We start from the raw sequence: 17931 nt of genomic DNA, 5'->3' as shown, positions 1-17931 counted from the left end.
TTATAGACCACCTTTTGTTTTCGGGGACGACCGGTTGTTTCGACAATGAGTGCAGGACTGAATTATGATCTACAAAGTTCAAATTGTTAGTTGCAGCTCGTACAAGACATTTTATCTGTGTACCCAGCGTTGAGATGATAAAGAACGAGGGGCATGGATAGGAGAGTGAGGACACTGGTATATAGTACTTACGACTCAGATAATCCTATATCAGCAGGTGATGCCAACTGGTTCGGCAAATCGTAACCATCTTGAAAATTTGATGCTATAGTTACCACTGTTCTGGAGCATATGGAAGGCACAATAAACGACAAATCATTGAGGGACATGTGCGAATATATAAGAGCAAAAGCAAACGAGCCCAACTGTTCTTTGTTTCTCCTTCATCCGCGTCTACCCCAGCCTAGCAGTCTGTAGTTTCAACCCAGGACAGGTTCCTTTTTTTTTTTTACTTCCATTCCCCTTTCCTTGAAACTTTATTTTCCAACACCGCGTGTTTTCCTTTCTCTGCCCTTCCTCCAGTAAATCTCAAATTTCGAGCTAGCTCTCATATCGAAAATGTTCTCTAAAGTCTGGACATCCGCCACCCTTGTTCTTGCCCTTGCTCTCCAAGTTAGTGCGCATGCTGCTATCTCCCCTGCCCTTGGTGTCCGAGGGACTCCGGCCCGCAACAATGTTAAGCGCCCAAATAACGCCAATCCCTGCGGAGCCAACGTTAACATTGCCTCGACCCTGGATTCCTCGACTGCAGTGACCGCTAACGCTGCTGGGGCTGTCAATGTTGTCGCCATCAACTTCAATGGGTACCTTAAATTCTAGTTTCAATCGACAGCGTCGGGATGCTGATCTCTTATTTTGTTTCAGAGGTCGCGATGGTTCAAGGAGGGTCACTGCCAGGGTCGATCCCTCTGGAACAGGAAGAAACTTCGTTGCAATGACAGTCACGACCAACGGTAACGCAGCGCCAAACAATGTTGGTCAGCAAAATATTGTGGCCAACCTCCCGGCCGGTACTAGGTGCACTGGAGGTGCCGGAAGGAATAAATGCCTTGTCGTAAGTTTCTTTTGAAATATTTGAGTCCAATTTATTGAGCTCCTTTCAGCAATTTGTGACCTCTGCTGGCTTCGGAAACTGTGTCGCCGTCACACAGGCTGCTAACGCTCGGGCCAACGCTGCTACCGGCTCGAGAAACAGAAGGGCAGCCGTGAGTTAAACCAAAGGTCATGATATTTGGATGACTCTGATCTTACATATTTTAGGGCACCCGCGCTGCACGCGCTATGCTCGCTGAACTCGAGGCGCGAGGCGAGGAAATTGCAGAGCTCGTCAAGCGCCAGTTCTGGACAACATCTCAGGACAGAGACTAAGTTGAAGCTGATATATTCAGGACGCGCGCCCCCTTTCTTTCATTTTTTAACCTGGGCTACATACAATGTATTTTCATCACACCATTATCTTGATCCGAAAATGCAATGGCTGGGGTTTTCGTACCATTTGAAGGCAACGATACCTAAATATCAGTTAGATCATACATAAGTATGGGCATTTTGTCGAACAAAATAACTTTTATTCAGGTAATCCAGATGCTGCAGCTAGTATAAGTTATCTGTAAGCGGGCATCTTTGCCAAGTCCAAATAAGTATCCATATATTAATCCTGACTCCGTTGTTTCGAGGGTCCTGGCTTCTCGTACGTGGCTGGTTTCCACAGCTGATCAGTAGATTACATCTTACAACATGCCATTGACAGAAATTTCGAAAGGAGCCCACTAAGCGAGCTCGTCGAGGGAAGGCTATGAAAGGCTATAAGAGAAAAAACTTCGGGAGAGGCTTTCGGAAACACAAACTGAGCGAGTCACGCATCATTGCTGACCCCATTTGAATCGGTGAATCTTTTGCTATCTGCTGACCAGAATACCCCAGAACGGCACCCATACTTGCTTCTTTCACTCCTCGAGTCCGTCGCCAACCATATTCCGGTCCGTTACTACAAATCTCAGGCTGCTTTCGGATGCGGTGATGCTACCCCTTTCTTGGGGCCTGATAACAGAGGACTGACAACCCGCCTCGGACTCGGTTCATGGGCGCTGAATAAAGCCGCCATAAATCGAAATGAGAACAATGACGTACCAGCCACTAAAGTCTGTACACATTCTTTTGGAAAAAATTCTTCAGTAATAAATGAGCGCGTGGCGCTAAAATCATAAAGAAACTAATATCTAAGTCAACAGTTAATAGAAGAGTTTTGATTGCCTTTCCTTCCTTCACCTATACCCGATATCATAAAAGTTTCAGACCTTGATGACCAATTAACCTATTAATTCCAGTGGAATCTTGTTATATACATAATTACTACGGAACTTTTGGGGCAAGATGTCAATCATCAATGATTTCATTGTAGCTGTTGTCTAAAATGTGACAACCGGACGCTCTAAATCGGCGTCTAATTTACGTGAAGGGCGCTTAAACAATTGCTGCTTCCATACATCCACATGGTCGTTAAAGTGCCAAGCTCTGTAGCTTCTGTTAATTATAAAACCATGGCTGTATTTATTGAAAGTTAATCTGGCAACGAAACATGGTGAATTATTGGACTCAACTAGATAACAGGCACTCAACGATTAGAGCACCTGGTTGACCAAAATTCAAAGAACAAGGGTAGTAATAACAACTCTTTGAGCGTCTGAGTCCAACTCAAGTCCAGGCATAATTATTAAGCATTTTTTACAGCCGATAATAATCACGTACGTGTTCGGTAGAAACCAAGTTCGTTATTTGCATTTCTCGGGGCGCACATTTCCCAAATGGTATCTGGGTAGTCTGAAACCTAGAACGCTCATTTTGAGGTGGCGAAAGGACACTTTTATATAGTAATTTGGCCTCTCAGAAGTATAAGAGGCCTGTATAATGAATGTGAAAGTAACTAAGCAACCCGCTCTCCTTCAAGACAGTAAGTTGGGAATATCATATGCACATTTCTTTATCTTACAACTTCTCTCATCACCAGATCATGCACCATTCTTTCCAGGTTCTGGCATTCTCTCTTGCTGCCCTTCACTGCATGGGAGCATTGGCATCGCCAGCCGTCTCACCGCAGGTGAACAACGTAAATATAATTTCACCTCGTTTATTCTCTATGCAAGCTGAGATTCTCATCGAAGATTTTAAGCCGTGCTGATGCGCCGGACGAGGAGTTCGTGATCACTCCAGGCGGACCTGTCCTTAAATCCAACGTGCACTCCGTGCCCCAAGGCGCTAGAGTAGAGCACATTGGTGAAACCATCAGTATTGTTTCTGCGAATGGTACAACTCTTAAATCCACCCCATTTACCAGCGCCAACAGGAGCCCCCATCAGCGCCGGGATATACAATCAGGATACGTTGGCTTGGCATACTGGTCCAACGGCGCAGACCCCAATCCAATCTCCTCTTTCAGTACCTTTTGGGTCGTCCCAGAGGTTCCAGAAGTAGTTGACGGTCAGACCATATTTATCTTCAACGGACTTGAGCCGGATGCTGGGGACGCCATCTTACAGCCAGTCTTACAATACGGCGGGTCAGCTGCTGGAGGTGGAAATTATTGGGCACTTTCGTCGTGGTGGGTTATCGGGACAAGCGCATTCTTCACACCGCTCGTCCAAGTCCCCGTCAACCAAGGCCTTACTGGACTTATGACCCTTCAAAGCATCACAAACACTGAGGGCGTAGCGGCATACAACTACAACTCTGTGTTTACTGGCTTCCCTGGTACCTCCCTCTCCATCTCATCGACTAGGCCCCTTCCACTTGCATTCGAAGCGTTGGAAGTTTACAGTGCCAAATCACCTACTTATCTTCCTCGTGGACGGACGTCGATGAGAGGGATCGATATTATCAAGAATAACGGTGTTCGCCCGACCGTCATTTGGTCAACAATCGTTGACACTGCCGAAGGGTTTACCATGTCAGTCGTATCAAATGGAGTACCTAACGGACAGGTAGATATCTTCTACCCGCTTCAATGAGCGCTCTTTTCTCCGCCACGTAGGAAATAGAACGGTGGCTGCCGCTGAATGTCACGAGGTTTGCTGTACACACTAAGGACGCCGAATTAGTAAACACACTTGCCATATCCAGCTTAGTATTGTTCGATTGTAGGGTTCGCTGTCTACAAGTAAATATGTTTATATATTTTGTTCTGCAAAGACAATTTTGCTGAGTTAAAAATTCTTTTCATTGAAAAACTCGCCACCCTCACTTGATGTTGAATCGCTGCTTTTCCACGCAAGATCCCAAAAATTGATCACCAAGTGGGGTGCGTGATCCTACGAAACATGGGTAGCATTCTCGTGTCATAATATTTGGAAAGAGGCTGGAACATTGAAATAGAGAGGCGAACCGCCCCGATAAGAAACGAAACAGACAAGGCACTGCTGAAAACGATGATGAAGAGAAATCCCGCCGAGGTAAACCAGCCGTATTTGCTGAAGTCGATTAGAGGCCAAAAGACGATCCGCACCACTTCGGCGTACATAATTGCCAGTGCTAAACACACTACTATACCAACAGTGTAGAGAATGATGCGTAGCGATAGCCGACAAATAAATTTGGTCACAAGCCATGCTGCAAAGTTCTATTAGCATAGAGTTGGGCATGAGTGTTATTTCAGAAATTACTTTTAACAGCGATTTGAGTGAGCGTTTTATTGGTTTTAATGCCATCGATGATGATTGATATAGATGGCCCAACAAAATTAAATACACGAAGAAGAAAGGTCCTTTTCCGCAGGTAAAACGTCCAGAACCACCAGTACACCGTTACGAGTGTGGCGATACCACAAAGTGAGTAGAATGAGATCGATCCAGAGACCAAGATGTTTACGGAAGAGATGAGCAGGGAGTCGTCAAGTGAGAGCCTAATAAATGTTCCTTGCTTGTTGGTTGTCTCTTGCACGTAGTATTCGGCCAGTGTTTTGAACCATTGAAATGACCAATTTCCGCAGAGATACGTAGCTCCTACAAAAATGCCGATGAAAAATCCTAGTGACCGTGTTTCTCAGTACCTCGAGTGTTTGGAAGAAGGGATAATATATGCACCATGGTACGCCCATTTTTGCAAAAGCCAAAAGTAATCGTCCTGGAAGAAAGGTGCGGCAAAGTCCGCATTATTATTTTCGTACAAGCCGATTATGTACAAGCTACTCCAGGGGATGAAGGATCTAGATATACCTCAACGATGAGAACTACAGGGCGTACCTGGATGTCGCCACGACACCAAACATCCAATCAAAAGTGTTGGCAGCAGTAGTGTACCCAAAATAGGCAAAAATACACTTGACGGTCGCAAAAGTAGCAGCAATCGCGGAAACGAGGATTCTATATATGGTGACAGAAGGACGACGCGAAGCCGTGAGATATGATCTGCGTTCGGTTGTATCGTACTCGGGAATCGGCAGACGAAAGAGCCTGAGCAGATCCCAAAAGATGTTCATACAATCAAACGTAAAAAACCAAGATAGAACACTCGGCTTGTCGTTATTATCGACTGATTCTTCGTAAGTTGTGAGAAGATAAAATCTAATTATTCGGCTTAGTGATTTATAGAAATAAGATTGCTTGAACGCACATTATAAATACTAGAACACTTGAAATCCATTCCAAGGTTGTAGAAAGTGCATGCTCTTTATAAGTTAGTATTGCCTTGGCCGTTCCTAGTGATACGGCGACGGAAAGAGTCAACAAACGAAATGGAGTGAGTTTGGGGTGCCAACTACGAAGCGGCTGCCTAGACGTGTTGATACCGAAGGTAGACGACATGGACTCTTCAATAGCAATATACTGGTCGGGTTATATCCAGTTGTGTGTCCAAGGACGAGCCAGGAGGCGAGAGAGCAGTTATCGTTGGTCGAATAGATTGAAGCTTTATGCAACGCACTATAAGCAGAGAGTCATCCGTTGAACAGTGCAATCGGGGGGAATGGTCAGCGGTAAAAGACAAGAAAGCCTCAAATCATTGATTTGCAGTCGAATACGGTAATTCTCACGCTGTGTATGCCCAGCCAGAGCCTGTAAGCACTGCCATGACCAATCCAAAGCCATCATGGTGACTCGAGGGCGAATGACATCGATAAAACTTTGAAGCAACCTTGATAGCCACTCAAGTTTTCTTCTGCACTTCTTTCCTTGTAGATTGGTTGCTTGACGGCATGGCATTTTGATACGAAGGGCTTCTATGATAACGGCAACTGGCGCGGCTCTTCAAAATGTAGAATTTTTTGGGAGGCTTATTTAAACCAATTTCAAAAGGTCACCCAACACTCCCATCGCGGTGACAGCAGCACCTGCACCTGCACCCTGCACAATCAACGGCCTTGGACTATATCTTTCGGTATGGAACATGATAATGTTGTCTGAGCCACCGAGCGAAGTGGCGAAAGGATGATCAGTGGGATATCTGAAGAATGGTATATGCTATCAGTAAGGATATGTATAGAAAAACTTTAAAGACATACTTCTCCAGTCCTGCCCTAACCTGGCCACCAGCGACGTCAACTACACCGACGAAACGAAGCACCTTATTTTCTTTGCTAGCTTCTACCCTCAATTTAGCAAATTCGTCGTCGAACTCGGGAAGACGCTTGATAAACTCGTCTCCAGTAGGAATGCCTTCCAGAGCGGGAGGAATCAGCGATGCAGTCTGGACAGAAGCAAAAGATTGTAGAGAGGGAAGACTGCTTCCAGAGGGCATGCTTGATATCAATCGTGACAAAATAGTTAATTTGCGTGCAACATCGAAGCCATTCAAATCATCTGCAGGGTGAGGTTCCTTAAGAGAGAAAGATGAGTGAGTAACACTTCCAAAGTCTATTCGAGTTATACAAGACATACAGTGTATCCTTTTTCTCTTGCGATAGCCACTACAGAAGAGAATGCCGGTCCTTCTGGGGTACCAGTTGAGAAATTGTTGAAAATATAGCTCATAGTTCCGGAGAAAACTCCTTCAATTTTGATTATCTTAATATGATCATCGGTGAAAAACTGTCAAATATTCTTACAAAAAGGATCCACACCTTATCGCCAGTAGCAAGCAACTCCTTGAGAGGTGCGATGACCGGCAGGCCTGCACCAACTGTCGCTTCGTTGAGAAACTTGGCTCCGCTTTCCCTACTGGCACTGAGAATTTTAGAATACAAGTCGGCGTCTCCTGAGAATGCCTTCTTGTTGGGTGTCACAACGTTGATTCCTTCTTTGAGCCATGTAGGGTAGAAAGCGGCAACTTCTTCCGAAGACGTGTTGTCCACCAAGGCAACCCGCTCCTTTTCGCCAACCAGCTGTTTCAATTGTTCGGTAAGTGCCTTGAGGTCTGCTGGTGCCTTAGAGGATGCGAGCAGGGATTTCCAGGAGTCATTCGGGCCAATTGGGCTTTCTTTCCCAGTGAAGAGAGATCGTGATGATGATGTGAGTGAGACAAGCTTGAACGGGGATAATGGTGGCGGAATGGAAAGTAGTTGATTTATCAACTCCGACCCTACGAGTCCGACACCCACGACGGCCACAAGGATTTTCGGTTGGTGAGTAGATGCTGAGGACATGATGGTTCGAGAATACACAAAGGCCACGGGGGATCTCAAAGCGGCTCCAGGTCGGCGACGGAATATTCGGACGATCGATAACGACAACATTCGTGATTGCTTGAGAGACCCCCTGTTGCGCCCGAGTTCCTTGGAACTGAGTAATGAAGTTTGTAGCTTGAAGACTTGGTGGTTCACGTTAACGTGTCTGTATTATTCCGTTCAACATCAAGGCTGCCGTTGTTTTTTGCATAACAGGCGGCTCTGCCATACTACTGCTAGTTCACCTGCTCTGTCTCTATGATGTCTACTGGGGCCGATATTGCATCGTTGGACCTCGCACATACGTTCGAAGGTATGACAATTTATGCCCGCGTCATAAACATGTTCATTTTTAATTCAATGGTGCAGGTTTTATTTAAATAGAGATTCATATCTTCTCATTTCTTCGCCTCCGTCAACTCTCCGTCTTCGAACGGGATCTCCTCGACATCAACCAACACACGATCCTCTCCCGCCGCTTTCGAACGCTCTTGCCACCATTCTTTTGTTACCACGAATGTCCAGTTGTCTTTCTCCTGGTTGTAAATACCAGAGAGCTGGAATTTCTTTTCGAGCAAACTCCGCATAGGCTCATTGATGTTGTCTGTTCCGAGCTCGACCTTCTCGAGGCCCAAATGGTCGAAGGCGTATGCAAAATTCAGATCAAGTGCTTCGACAGCTATGCCTTTTCCCCTGATTGAAGGCGCGCTGTTGAGCATGATGCCGCATTCTCCTGTTTTGGCTTCCAAGTCTATTGGTCCAAAGCCCGAGTCGCCTATCGTAGCATCGGCGGCGGTGCTGATACCTTGGGGACCTCCATGCTCAGGGAGAAGCACAATCACAAGGAAAATCCCCTTGATGCCGGACTCTGCACGCCACTTTTTGACCTGCTTTGTATTGGATTCGTTCGTGATGGTGGCATTCTGCAGCCATGGAAGGTATTCAACGCATTTTGGGTCGTTACCACGAGCGGTCAGGGAATTGACATCCGTGTATAAAGGCGATCGCAGAAAAATGCGGGCTTTGGGATTTCGAGAGCGAATAGAGACCAGACGTGGTTGAGCCATAAACTTTGTGAGATATATTTCTTCGTCATAGTTGTCTGTTTTATAATCCAACGTCTAACATATTATGACTCAACGGGCCCGAAAGAATGTGGAAGCGGAATTCGCTAAAGGTGTGGATAAAATAAATCAATAAAACATCAAGAGCTGGTTGCCATTGTATTGAGGACTTGTAGGGACTTGTGCATACATTTGTGAGGATGAAATCATGCGGCGATTTTGACAGGCCCTGCCCAATCTACCCGGTTCCATCGATCATGAGGTGCTCAGCGCCTTCACCAAAATTATTTTTATACTTGTCGAAACTTTCATGACAGTTCGCTCTCTCGCTCTTAGTCTTGGTGTGTAAGCTGTATTACATTTTGAAAAGATTATTGCCGGATTTTGTAGGTAGCAGTGTGGTTTAAAAATGCAGAACCTTTCCGTGGCAGAAAGTCCCGACAATCGTGAAATCAAACCTCTTGAGTCGGAATCCCAAGATGGAGCACAATCGACAAACGGCCCTCAAGTCTCGGTTATTATGGCGCTTGGGATTTAAGTACGAGTCCTCTATGGTATTTGAATTTGTTCAAATGATGATGTTGGATCGTACTCGGAGGATGCAAGTGTAATCCAGATCAGGTTAAAGCGACCGACCCCTAACTTTACAGCGCCTACTCTCTAGGCTGCGAAACACGGAGTTTGCATGCTACCCAAAGTTGGAAGGCGAAGTTCCAAGGCTTAGGGAACCCTGCCATCACTATTCGCCACAATTGCCGTTTTCACTCTGACAGAAGCAAAACGTCCAAGCATGGCCGGTGCAAGACCATTTTGACGTTTCCTACGCCACAGATTGTCCAATATCAAAAGACCGGGAATTAAATATAGAAATTTGTATGTGAAGTCGAGGTCAGAGATCACTGTATACATGAGGCCGTGCGATGTACGAAGAATAGAATGCAAATAAACGCCAAAATATTCATTGAGTTATTATCACTTTCCATGTATGTAATGACAAGTAACAAATCCCTTAAACAACACTAACAAGAAAGGAAGGTCCGATGATTTTATCCCATCGTTACGTAGGGTCGATGTCCCAAATGAAAGTTTAGGCTGAGGTTCTTCTCCAGAACCTGGAGCGCTTCTTTGGGGCTTCAGTCGAGTGGGAAGAGGAGCCGGAGTCATGTGCTTTGGAAGCCTCAGTGGCAGCCTTCGCTACAGCAGAGAAGGGGACGGTAGGAATGGGGACTCCGGGGGGGCCAACGGAAACGCCGAGGTCATGGACAATACCGGTTTCAATGTCGTAGACGAAGCCATGGACGAAAACATCCTTGGCGGGGCCTCCCCCGCTGCGCCTCGCGTTGCCAGTGACATTCTTAGCAGCAGACAAAGCGGCGAAGTGGTTAGAAATAACAGAGTCCTTGACGATGCTGTTGACGGACGCCTTGACGTTCTCTTCGACAAGAGCACGGAATGCCGCTAAAGAGACGTTGAGCTTTGGGAGAGGTGGCAAGTCTTGGTGAGAGTAAACTTACGATCTTGGATTTCAGGCTCCTCGACAAGAGATGCGTTGGCATGCTTGACCCTGTGCTCGACGATCTCGGCTCTGTGACAATCCAATTTAGTTAGTTTAAAATGAAAATAAGAGTCAAGCTACGTACCTGGTCGATGTTTCATAGATATTGCGGATGGGCGAGATCCAGCTTTGAATAGAGCCGCTAGCAGCGTCAATTTCCGCAGTAGGAGCCGAGGCAATGGAAGCAGCAACTCCTCCACAGCCATAATGCCCCATAACAATAACATGGCTCACTCCCAATTCAGAGACGGCGTAAGAGAGCACAGATTGGCTATTGAAGAAGTAGGAAATGGGTCAGGTTAGAATCTCAGTGAATATGCCCGGATTGTGCAGCAGTTAGCTTACGCGTTCGGATCAGTCTTGTGGTACTGATTGGCAATGTTGCGCTGAGTGAAAAGCGTTCCAGGCTGGGCAGAGAAGATTGTACCCTCGCTGACACGACTGTCAGAGCATCCCAAGAACATGAAAGGGGGTGCTAGTTTCGTGAAGATAATTAGAGGCATATTTGATCACAGGTTAAAGTAATGACGCACCTTGACCTTCATCTGCTAAAGTCTTCAAAAGAGTTGGTGATTCCTTCGAAAGTTTATCACGGAACGCCTGGTTTCCAATAGAAAGCATCTGGAGCCTATTGGAGGTTTCGGCAACAACCTTGACAGACTCAGTGCGGCCAATGATTTTGATGTCGCGCTGTTGGTTGACGGGGTGTGCCAGAACAGAGGCGACCGCCCAGAAGACAACAAATACGAGACTGGAAGCACGCATGTTGGATAGAAAAAATCAAAGAGGGTGATAGATTGTTGTAAAGAAAAGGGATGTAGACAAAGAAAGCAATAAAACCCAAAGAAACGACTGGCGCTCGGAGGGTAAGGGTAAGGCGGTCAAAAAAAAGGCGGAACTAGCGCCAGAAAATGAGAAAGAAATAAATTGAAAACCTCTAAGGGAATCAACCCGCGACCAAAAAAAAGAACCAAGAAGGAAGGGGAAGGAGGAGATAGACTCGTTTCTTGCAAGCGGAGTCTCTTTATAATACTCTGCCATACAACAGCAGCATTGTAATTGGCCAGCTTGCATCGCACCTAAAATCTTGATAGCGAGCGAGGACTTGGCTGCTTGGCGTCACCGAAGTTACGGGCAGATTTCGGTCGGTTTCTCCAAGCTTGGCCTCCTTGGCGGTGATACCGCCTCCCATAGACTTCCCCGGGTCCAAAGAAGGCAGAAATCCCCTCAGAACAAGCTCTTGCCAATGCTTGTCTATTCTTATTCGCATGTGCGATGACAGACGTGGAAATAGCACACTAGGCGCCCAATATTTTTAGCCACGGAAGACATCGATTAGAATTTGAATCCGTGGAGTATGTTCCATGTATCAATGTCACGTCGTCGACTATGGTCGAACCCTGCAGAATTGGATTTTTCCAGACGGTATCATGCGACACTAGGCAACGTTTTGTTGATGTGATCAAATGTTGTAGAGCTGACGGGTGTTGATGGTAAAAGTTAAAATATGACATTAATTCCGGAGGCTAATCGACAGAGATGGAAGCTGTTGGTGTAATGAAGGGTCTTCGCGTCCCATGAGGACCCAACGAATCTCTCACCAACCAAAGGAAGCCAGCAACCCCGTGGAGGGTTGTCATGGAACGTATACGACATAACACCTACAACACCACGTCGTCTCCTTCCAATCAGGAAACTAATCATCTCATGGTAGATATCAAGACGTGTGCCAGGTACGGTCAGAAATTGAAGCGATAAGCAAATTTCTGGAGCGATATGGCTCCTGACTGACTCCTGACGAAGCCTGCGCCTTCCTGTGATTATAAGCCAGGGAATGAGATTGAGCAACATCAAATGCATCTTCGACAACAAGTAGAACGGTGGAACTTGCCACTACATTCCTGTGCCGCATGTGAAGGTTCGAGGGTTTACGCTGACCAAAGGTTCTGAAAAGAGATAAGCGCGTGCTATTAGAGCACTACAAAGTTACAAGACGGACCAATCGGCACACAGCCAAGAAAATGATACATGTAAGTATGCCGTCCTAGAAACCGGGCAGCGTTCTGGTTAGATGATCTGATTGCACGGCGGCTCTAAGATTGGGCTCATCAGGAACCAGCACCCCCTTAGGTAAGCAAAAGTTGGCTTACCTCCGAACCTTTTCAACCCTTCTGCACTCACACTATTCTACATTTTTGAACCACAGATATGTAGGTTATGCTTCTTTGAACACATCTGTGGTTTTTTTTTTCAAAAAAATTTTGATCTCAAGAAGTTATAAAGATTTTAATTTTTTTCCTTTTTTTTTAGTCTAACACGTCAGAAATGGTGTTTTCTCGAGTTTGGGAGATTTTCGAAAATTTGACAATGTTCTTTTGGCCGCTTATATAATGGTACACGTGACCACACGTGACAATAAGTCACGCCTAAGTAATACCTCTCAGACTCATTATGGACTTCCAGAGACTACAATTTGACCTCTGAGGTGTAATTCTATTATTGTGGGCATAAAGGCTAGTAGTAAGGATTGTATATGCACATTTATGAATTTTTTTTTTTTAAACTTTTTGTCTGAAACCATTTTCCGTCAACATAACTTTTGATTTTTTTTTCGAGCTGGATTTTGGCCGCTCTTGGCGCCAAGCCCATTGATTACGTAAGGGTGCTGGTTTCTGATGAGCCCAATCTTAGTAGAAACTAGTAGAAACTAGAAAGAGACTGTTTGACATTAAGTTGCCTTGAGTTGCCCATGGTCGTGGCCACTAACGAGCATCAGTCAACCGTCACTGACATAGTCTGACTAATATGGTTGTTGATGCTTGTACAGCTTATCTATTTGCTATTATTTACCAATGACTTCCGTAACACACTGCTCACTGGCTCTTCTACACTGGCTCTTGATCCACGACCTGATATAACTTCAACTTATAAGATTCGGTATGTCTATACATGAGGTTACAGATGAAGACGCCGAAGATATTCTGGCCGAGGCTCTAGAGTTTCTGGGCGGTAAACCTGTGATCGAAAACAACTTCATCCGATATGGATCTTTAGTTTTGACACTGGCACCAAAGGTATGGCTTTTCAATAATAAAGGATCCCATGATCATAACATTATTACGATCGCCCTCTTCTGCGTAAATCGGTGCTCTTAGGAAGGCAAAGTGCGCTCAGTACCATTCCTGTTCATTGGTACAGGGCTCTCAAGCATAAATCAAGGCAAACTCGCTTTTGGCAGATCACCTATTCTCCCCGGCACTGTTTCTGGCGGAGAGGATTGAAAGAGGACTCCTTCATGATCTCAGCGGGAAAACTGGTGAGCCCTGACAATTTTCTGGGAATACTTTGGTGTTAATCCTGGATGAACAAGTTGTTGAACTTGGAGCAGGCACTGCTCTTCCGTCATTATTGTTGAGCATTCAAGCAAATCCACCGTCCCTTCTTGTTGTCACCGACTATCCTGATCCTGCAATTCTGGGGAATGTTGAGGCCAACGTACAGAGGAACGCTGCTCTTGTGAAACCTGGATGTACTGTGAAGTGTGAGGGCTACGAATGGGGGACAGACCCGCTGAAACTACTGTGAGTATGAAGAGCTTCTTGTATACTTAAAATATCCTCAATGTCGATTAGAGAGATCTGCAAATCCGACAACGGTTCGAAAGGAGGTTATGATGTAATGATTTTGTCGGACTTGTTACATTTCTTTGACTCGCACGATGTATTGCTATCTTCCATTAGCATGCTACTTGCCAGAACTAAAGAGGCACGAGTATTTATTGGAGTTAGTTTACGTTCTTCTGTTTCTGACAACCAGTTGGCTAATACCACGTTTATCGTTGAATTAGGCTGGATCGTACACTCGAGCTCACGTCTGCGAAAATTTTTTGCAGAAGGGAGAGGAGATGGGACTCTGCCTGGACGAAATTATTGATAACGATAAGTGGCTGGGAACACTTCCTGTGAGCGACTTGGATCTTGAAGCCTTGTCACTGCGGAAAAACAATTGCCGCTATTGGGTTGGGCGGTGGTCAGATGTCCCCCAACTAACACCGTCATAATTATTTACTACTCATCTTCTCAAAATATCATCTTTGTAAAGATAGATTTCTGATATTTCATGCCATTTTCTAGTTAACCGGCTCCTTTGGGCTCTGCATCAGCCAATTCACTTTGAAATTTTTATGTAGTCTCTTTTTGGTCGCTTTGAAAAAACCTATTTACGCGTCGCGAACGTCACGAGACCTGTGACTTACCTGTGACGAGCGCGTTCGTGAGTTGAGTTTTGATACAAAAATAAAGGCTTCCTTGGACCACCAGTGACCACATCAATTCCGCCTTCAAATTCCCCGCATTCCTTTTCATGCCACATAGACCTCTTGTTCAGAACCCCTATCCATAGATTATGGGAATCTCTGGTCTCTTGCCGGCTTTGAAGTCTATCCAAGTTACCAGACATCTTTCCGAATATTCTGGCAAGACCGTTGCTGTAGATGCCTACGTCTGGTTACACCGAGGCGTCTACTCGTGTGCGATAGAGCTCGCGACTGGAAAGGCCACAAATAAGTTAGTACTTTGTTTCTTCTATTCTTTACTACAAAGAGGATCCACCTTTTGATATCGACAAATACGACATCATTCTGACTTCTTTCGTTAGGTATGTCGACTATGCAATGCATCGCGTCCGAATGCTTCAGCACTATAAGATAATCCCATACATTGTCTTTGACGGAGGTCCGCTCCCAGCGAAGAAGGGCACCGAGAGCGAAAGGAAGGCCAGACGAGAGGAAAATTTAGCCAAGGGTAAAGCATTCATGGCACAGGGCAAGATGTCGCAAGCCCGCGAGTTCTTCATCAAATGTGCCGACGTTACACCAGAAATGGCTTTCCAATTCATAAAGGTGGGCATCTTAACATTATTACCCTCCCGACTGACCAACATGTTCCTTTATTGTTCCCAGGCATTGCGAGCCGAATCGGTTTCCTACGTAGTGGCGCCGTACGAAGCCGATGCACAGCTTGCTTATCTCGAATTGGCAGGATTCGTAGATGCCATCCTCACAGAAGACTCCGATCTCCTCGTCTTCGGGTGTCAGAACGTCCTTTTCAAGTTCGATTCCGTCAACGCCACCGTGGTGTCGATTTCCCGCAAAGATTTTGGGGCAGTGGCGACATCCCCCGGAGATGCGAATAGCATATCTCTCATCGGCTGGTCCGACGTGCAGTTTCGCGCTATGGCAATCTTGAGCGGGTGCGATTATCTACCAAGTATACCCGGTATCGGTCTGAAGACTGCTTGCAACCTTCTGAAGAAGTGGAAAACCCCCGATGCAGTCATTCGAGCCATTAGCATAGAAGGGAAAAAATCAGTCCCACCTGGCTACTCCAAACAATTCAAATTGGCAGAGAAGTGCTTTCTACATCAGCGCGTATATTGTCCTAGGCAGGAAAAACTTGTGCACCTCACCGACGTCGACTCAGATTGGAACGAAGAATTCGACGCATACGTTGGAAGGTTGACTTTTATGTTTTGGTGTTCTGACACTATAGCTAAGATATCTATTTGTACAGTGATATTGAACCTACTCTTGCGAAGGGAATCGCCCTCGGAAACTATGACCCAGACTCATATCTTCCAATCAAGGATATTAACCCCGATTTCCTCCCGCGCGCCTTGAAACCCATTCACATGGAGACCAATACCCCCTCGATGACGTCCAAAGGTAAATCCAAGGCGCGACAGAGTTTGCCAACTCCAGTCAAATCAGGCGGGGGGATTCTCGACTTTTTTGGTGGGTTCTATGTTGTTTTGTCTACAATATAACTCAAAATACTCTCAGGTCGTAATCCAATTATCCCCGCTGCGCCTCCAAAGAAAAAACCCGTAGCTATCCCAATGAAACACCAGACGGTTTCTGTTGGGAAGGCGAGTGGGAAAAGGACGTTATCAGAAGTCATGGATCAGGATCTGGCACATAAGAAGAGACACAGACACAGTTATTCTCCGATAAAATCCGCACAGTCAAGGTTTTTTTCTGCCAACGACGAAACAAAGTTTGGTTCTGTCAGACGAAGGCACAGCGATGGACTTCCCCCCGTTGCTGGTCCTTCCCGGACCCACGCAAATAAAGAGAACTTCCATGTTGCCACCGATGCTGAAGATCAAAAGCTGGAAGATTCTGAATCAGATATGAATGTCTCTGACCTTTCCCTCCAAGGCCGAATTGACGAAATCAACTCCGACGGACGTGTATCCTTGAATATCGAAGAATTTTCAGACGTTGTAGAGCAAGAAGATGGCTATCTTTCACCTTCGTCTTCGTGCTCCAAGGATGCTCAGGATCTTTCTTCCCCACCAGGACCCAGTCGTCAACGGCGAGTAGTGTCGTTGACAGGCGTTATTCCAAGCGACGATGAAGAGGAAGCTGATACTAGTTTTGGCGCGGAGGTGGTGTCAAGTCCGGTTTCAGTGAGGAAGCCTAAATCTCGAAGCCGTTTTCATAATGAAAAGACGCCATTGCGAAGGATCGCCAAGTCCAAGTCCAAGGCCGCTGGAGAAAGCCAAGTTGTCGTTCTCGTGGCATCAACTCCCAGTCCCGAAGGAAAGGAACGCTTGTACCCCGATATCGACGATGTTCCATCCCCCACTTTATATTGCGGCCCAGATCTTCGGAAAATGTTGGGAGACGAAGAGACGGTACTCGATTTTAATGAAAAGGTTAAATCGGTGTCTGGATCAGCTTCACCCCCAAGCCCGTCTTCCGAAACCCCCAATTGTAATGAACAGCAACCCGCACGGTTCATTGATGTCGTCGATGTTGATGCCCTAGAAGATGAAGACGATCCGAGATGGCAACAAGAATTGGTTGCGCAGAGTCAAGCTGCCGTCATGGCGGGGTGGAAGCAGCGATGGGCTTTACCTCCTGCCAAAACCCCATTGCAGGCTAGGCGTTCAGTTCAGCATGTAATTACGCAACGGCATCCAATCCGCCCTTTGTCTCCCAAAATGACTTCCAAAAAACTAAAAACATCCCCCCCTGGTTCCTCTCGACCCACAACGAGTCGAGCGTTTGAATTGCGACGCAGCGATACCAATGTTACCCCTGCTGGCCGACATTCTCTGGCAAACTATAAACCTCCCCGGTCCGCCCCATCTAAGTTATTTGGGACATCGGGAAATAGCAACTCTTCGATGAATCCGCCGAACATCAAGCAGCTGGACAAAGGGCAACCTCGACGTAACGTGTTACTTTTTGAGACAGTCAAAGTTTCTGGCAAAGGGAATGGGAGCGCGTCCTCCGCTTCGTCTCAAAATCACAGCGAGCCTATCGATCTAACAATGGACGACGAAATTGAAGAATTGGATCCTACTGCATGGACAGACGAGATGGTGACAACTTCTGCTCGGGCGAGGTTGTCCCATTTTCGGTGTGCATTAAATTTCTTCTTCACCTCTTTCTGGCTTTGCTGATAATCAATGGGTTTTTAACAGGTGCTCATGATTCCTTGGATTTTAGGAAGTTTTTATATGTATTTTTAGTTATAATACTGCTGTCCCTCTGCTTTCTTTGTTGTATTATAGCTCAAGCATGGTCCTAATAGATTTACGGGATATATGGAACTAGTTTCTTTGCGAACGGATTCTCGGCGAAAACACTAGGTAGCTGGACATTCTGTTTGAAGCGAATTTCGCAGAGGTTTGCGCACCCAATGTAAAGAACT

The 17931-nt window shown here is 45.9% G+C and overlaps 7 protein-coding genes across 7 annotated transcripts; 4 read left to right on the top strand and 3 right to left on the bottom strand.

Moving 5' to 3' along the window:
* Window positions 1-558: 558 nt before the first annotated feature.
* Window positions 559-1368, top strand: JR316_0009029 (uncharacterized protein; the record flags this gene model as incomplete). Its single annotated transcript, XM_047894738.1, has 4 exons — window positions 559-803; window positions 865-1054; window positions 1104-1205; window positions 1261-1368. 4 exons carry the CDS (start codon window positions 559-561, stop codon window positions 1366-1368), a joined length of 645 nt encoding a protein of 214 aa, XP_047746197.1.
* A 1642-nt stretch (window positions 1369-3010) lies between these two features.
* Window positions 3011-4004, top strand: JR316_0009028 (uncharacterized protein; the record flags this gene model as incomplete). The annotated part of the gene is made up of 2 exons (XM_047894737.1): window positions 3011-3106; window positions 3162-4004. 2 exons carry the CDS (start codon window positions 3011-3013, stop codon window positions 4002-4004), a joined length of 939 nt encoding a protein of 312 aa, XP_047746196.1.
* Window positions 4005-6266: 2262 nt separating this feature from the next.
* On the bottom strand, window positions 6267-7570 carry JR316_0009027 (putative homoserine dehydrogenase; the record flags this gene model as incomplete). The annotated part of the gene is made up of 4 exons (XM_047894736.1): window positions 6267-6432; window positions 6491-6804; window positions 6867-6992; window positions 7049-7570. 4 exons carry the CDS (start codon window positions 7568-7570, stop codon window positions 6267-6269), a joined length of 1128 nt encoding a protein of 375 aa, XP_047746195.1.
* Window positions 7571-7989: 419 nt separating this feature from the next.
* Window positions 7990-8658, bottom strand: JR316_0009026 (uncharacterized protein; the record flags this gene model as incomplete). The annotated part of the gene is made up of 1 exon (XM_047894735.1): window positions 7990-8658. The coding sequence occupies one exon, from the start codon at window positions 8656-8658 to the stop codon at window positions 7990-7992; it is 669 nt and encodes a 222-aa protein (XP_047746194.1).
* A 1084-nt stretch (window positions 8659-9742) lies between these two features.
* JR316_0009025 (Carbonic anhydrase 2) lies at window positions 9743-11480 on the bottom strand (the record flags this gene model as incomplete). Its single annotated transcript, XM_047894734.1, has 6 exons — window positions 9743-10113; window positions 10170-10240; window positions 10296-10481; window positions 10556-10685; window positions 10744-10961; window positions 11290-11480. The coding sequence occupies 6 exons, from the start codon at window positions 11478-11480 to the stop codon at window positions 9743-9745; spliced, it is 1167 nt and encodes a 388-aa protein (XP_047746193.1).
* A 1669-nt stretch (window positions 11481-13149) lies between these two features.
* JR316_0009024 (Protein N-terminal and lysine N-methyltransferase EFM7) lies at window positions 13150-14270 on the top strand (the record flags this gene model as incomplete). Its single annotated transcript, XM_047894733.1, has 5 exons — window positions 13150-13284; window positions 13430-13526; window positions 13581-13791; window positions 13843-13993; window positions 14058-14270. The coding sequence occupies 5 exons, from the start codon at window positions 13150-13152 to the stop codon at window positions 14268-14270; spliced, it is 807 nt and encodes a 268-aa protein (XP_047746192.1).
* A 344-nt stretch (window positions 14271-14614) lies between these two features.
* On the top strand, window positions 14615-17680 carry JR316_0009023 (Exodeoxyribonuclease 1; the record flags this gene model as incomplete). Its single annotated transcript, XM_047894732.1, has 5 exons — window positions 14615-14775; window positions 14867-15110; window positions 15171-15724; window positions 15781-16001; window positions 16050-17680. The coding sequence occupies 5 exons, from the start codon at window positions 14615-14617 to the stop codon at window positions 17678-17680; spliced, it is 2811 nt and encodes a 936-aa protein (XP_047746191.1).
* Between the last annotated feature and the right edge of the window lie 251 nt (window positions 17681-17931).

The sequence above is a fragment of the Psilocybe cubensis genome, chromosome 8 (genome assembly GCF_017499595.1).
Source record: "Psilocybe cubensis strain MGC-MH-2018 chromosome 8, whole genome shotgun sequence".
Classification (NCBI taxonomy): domain Eukaryota; kingdom Fungi; phylum Basidiomycota; class Agaricomycetes; order Agaricales; family Agrocybaceae; genus Psilocybe; species Psilocybe cubensis.
This window is presented reverse-complemented; position numbering and strand designations above follow the sequence as displayed.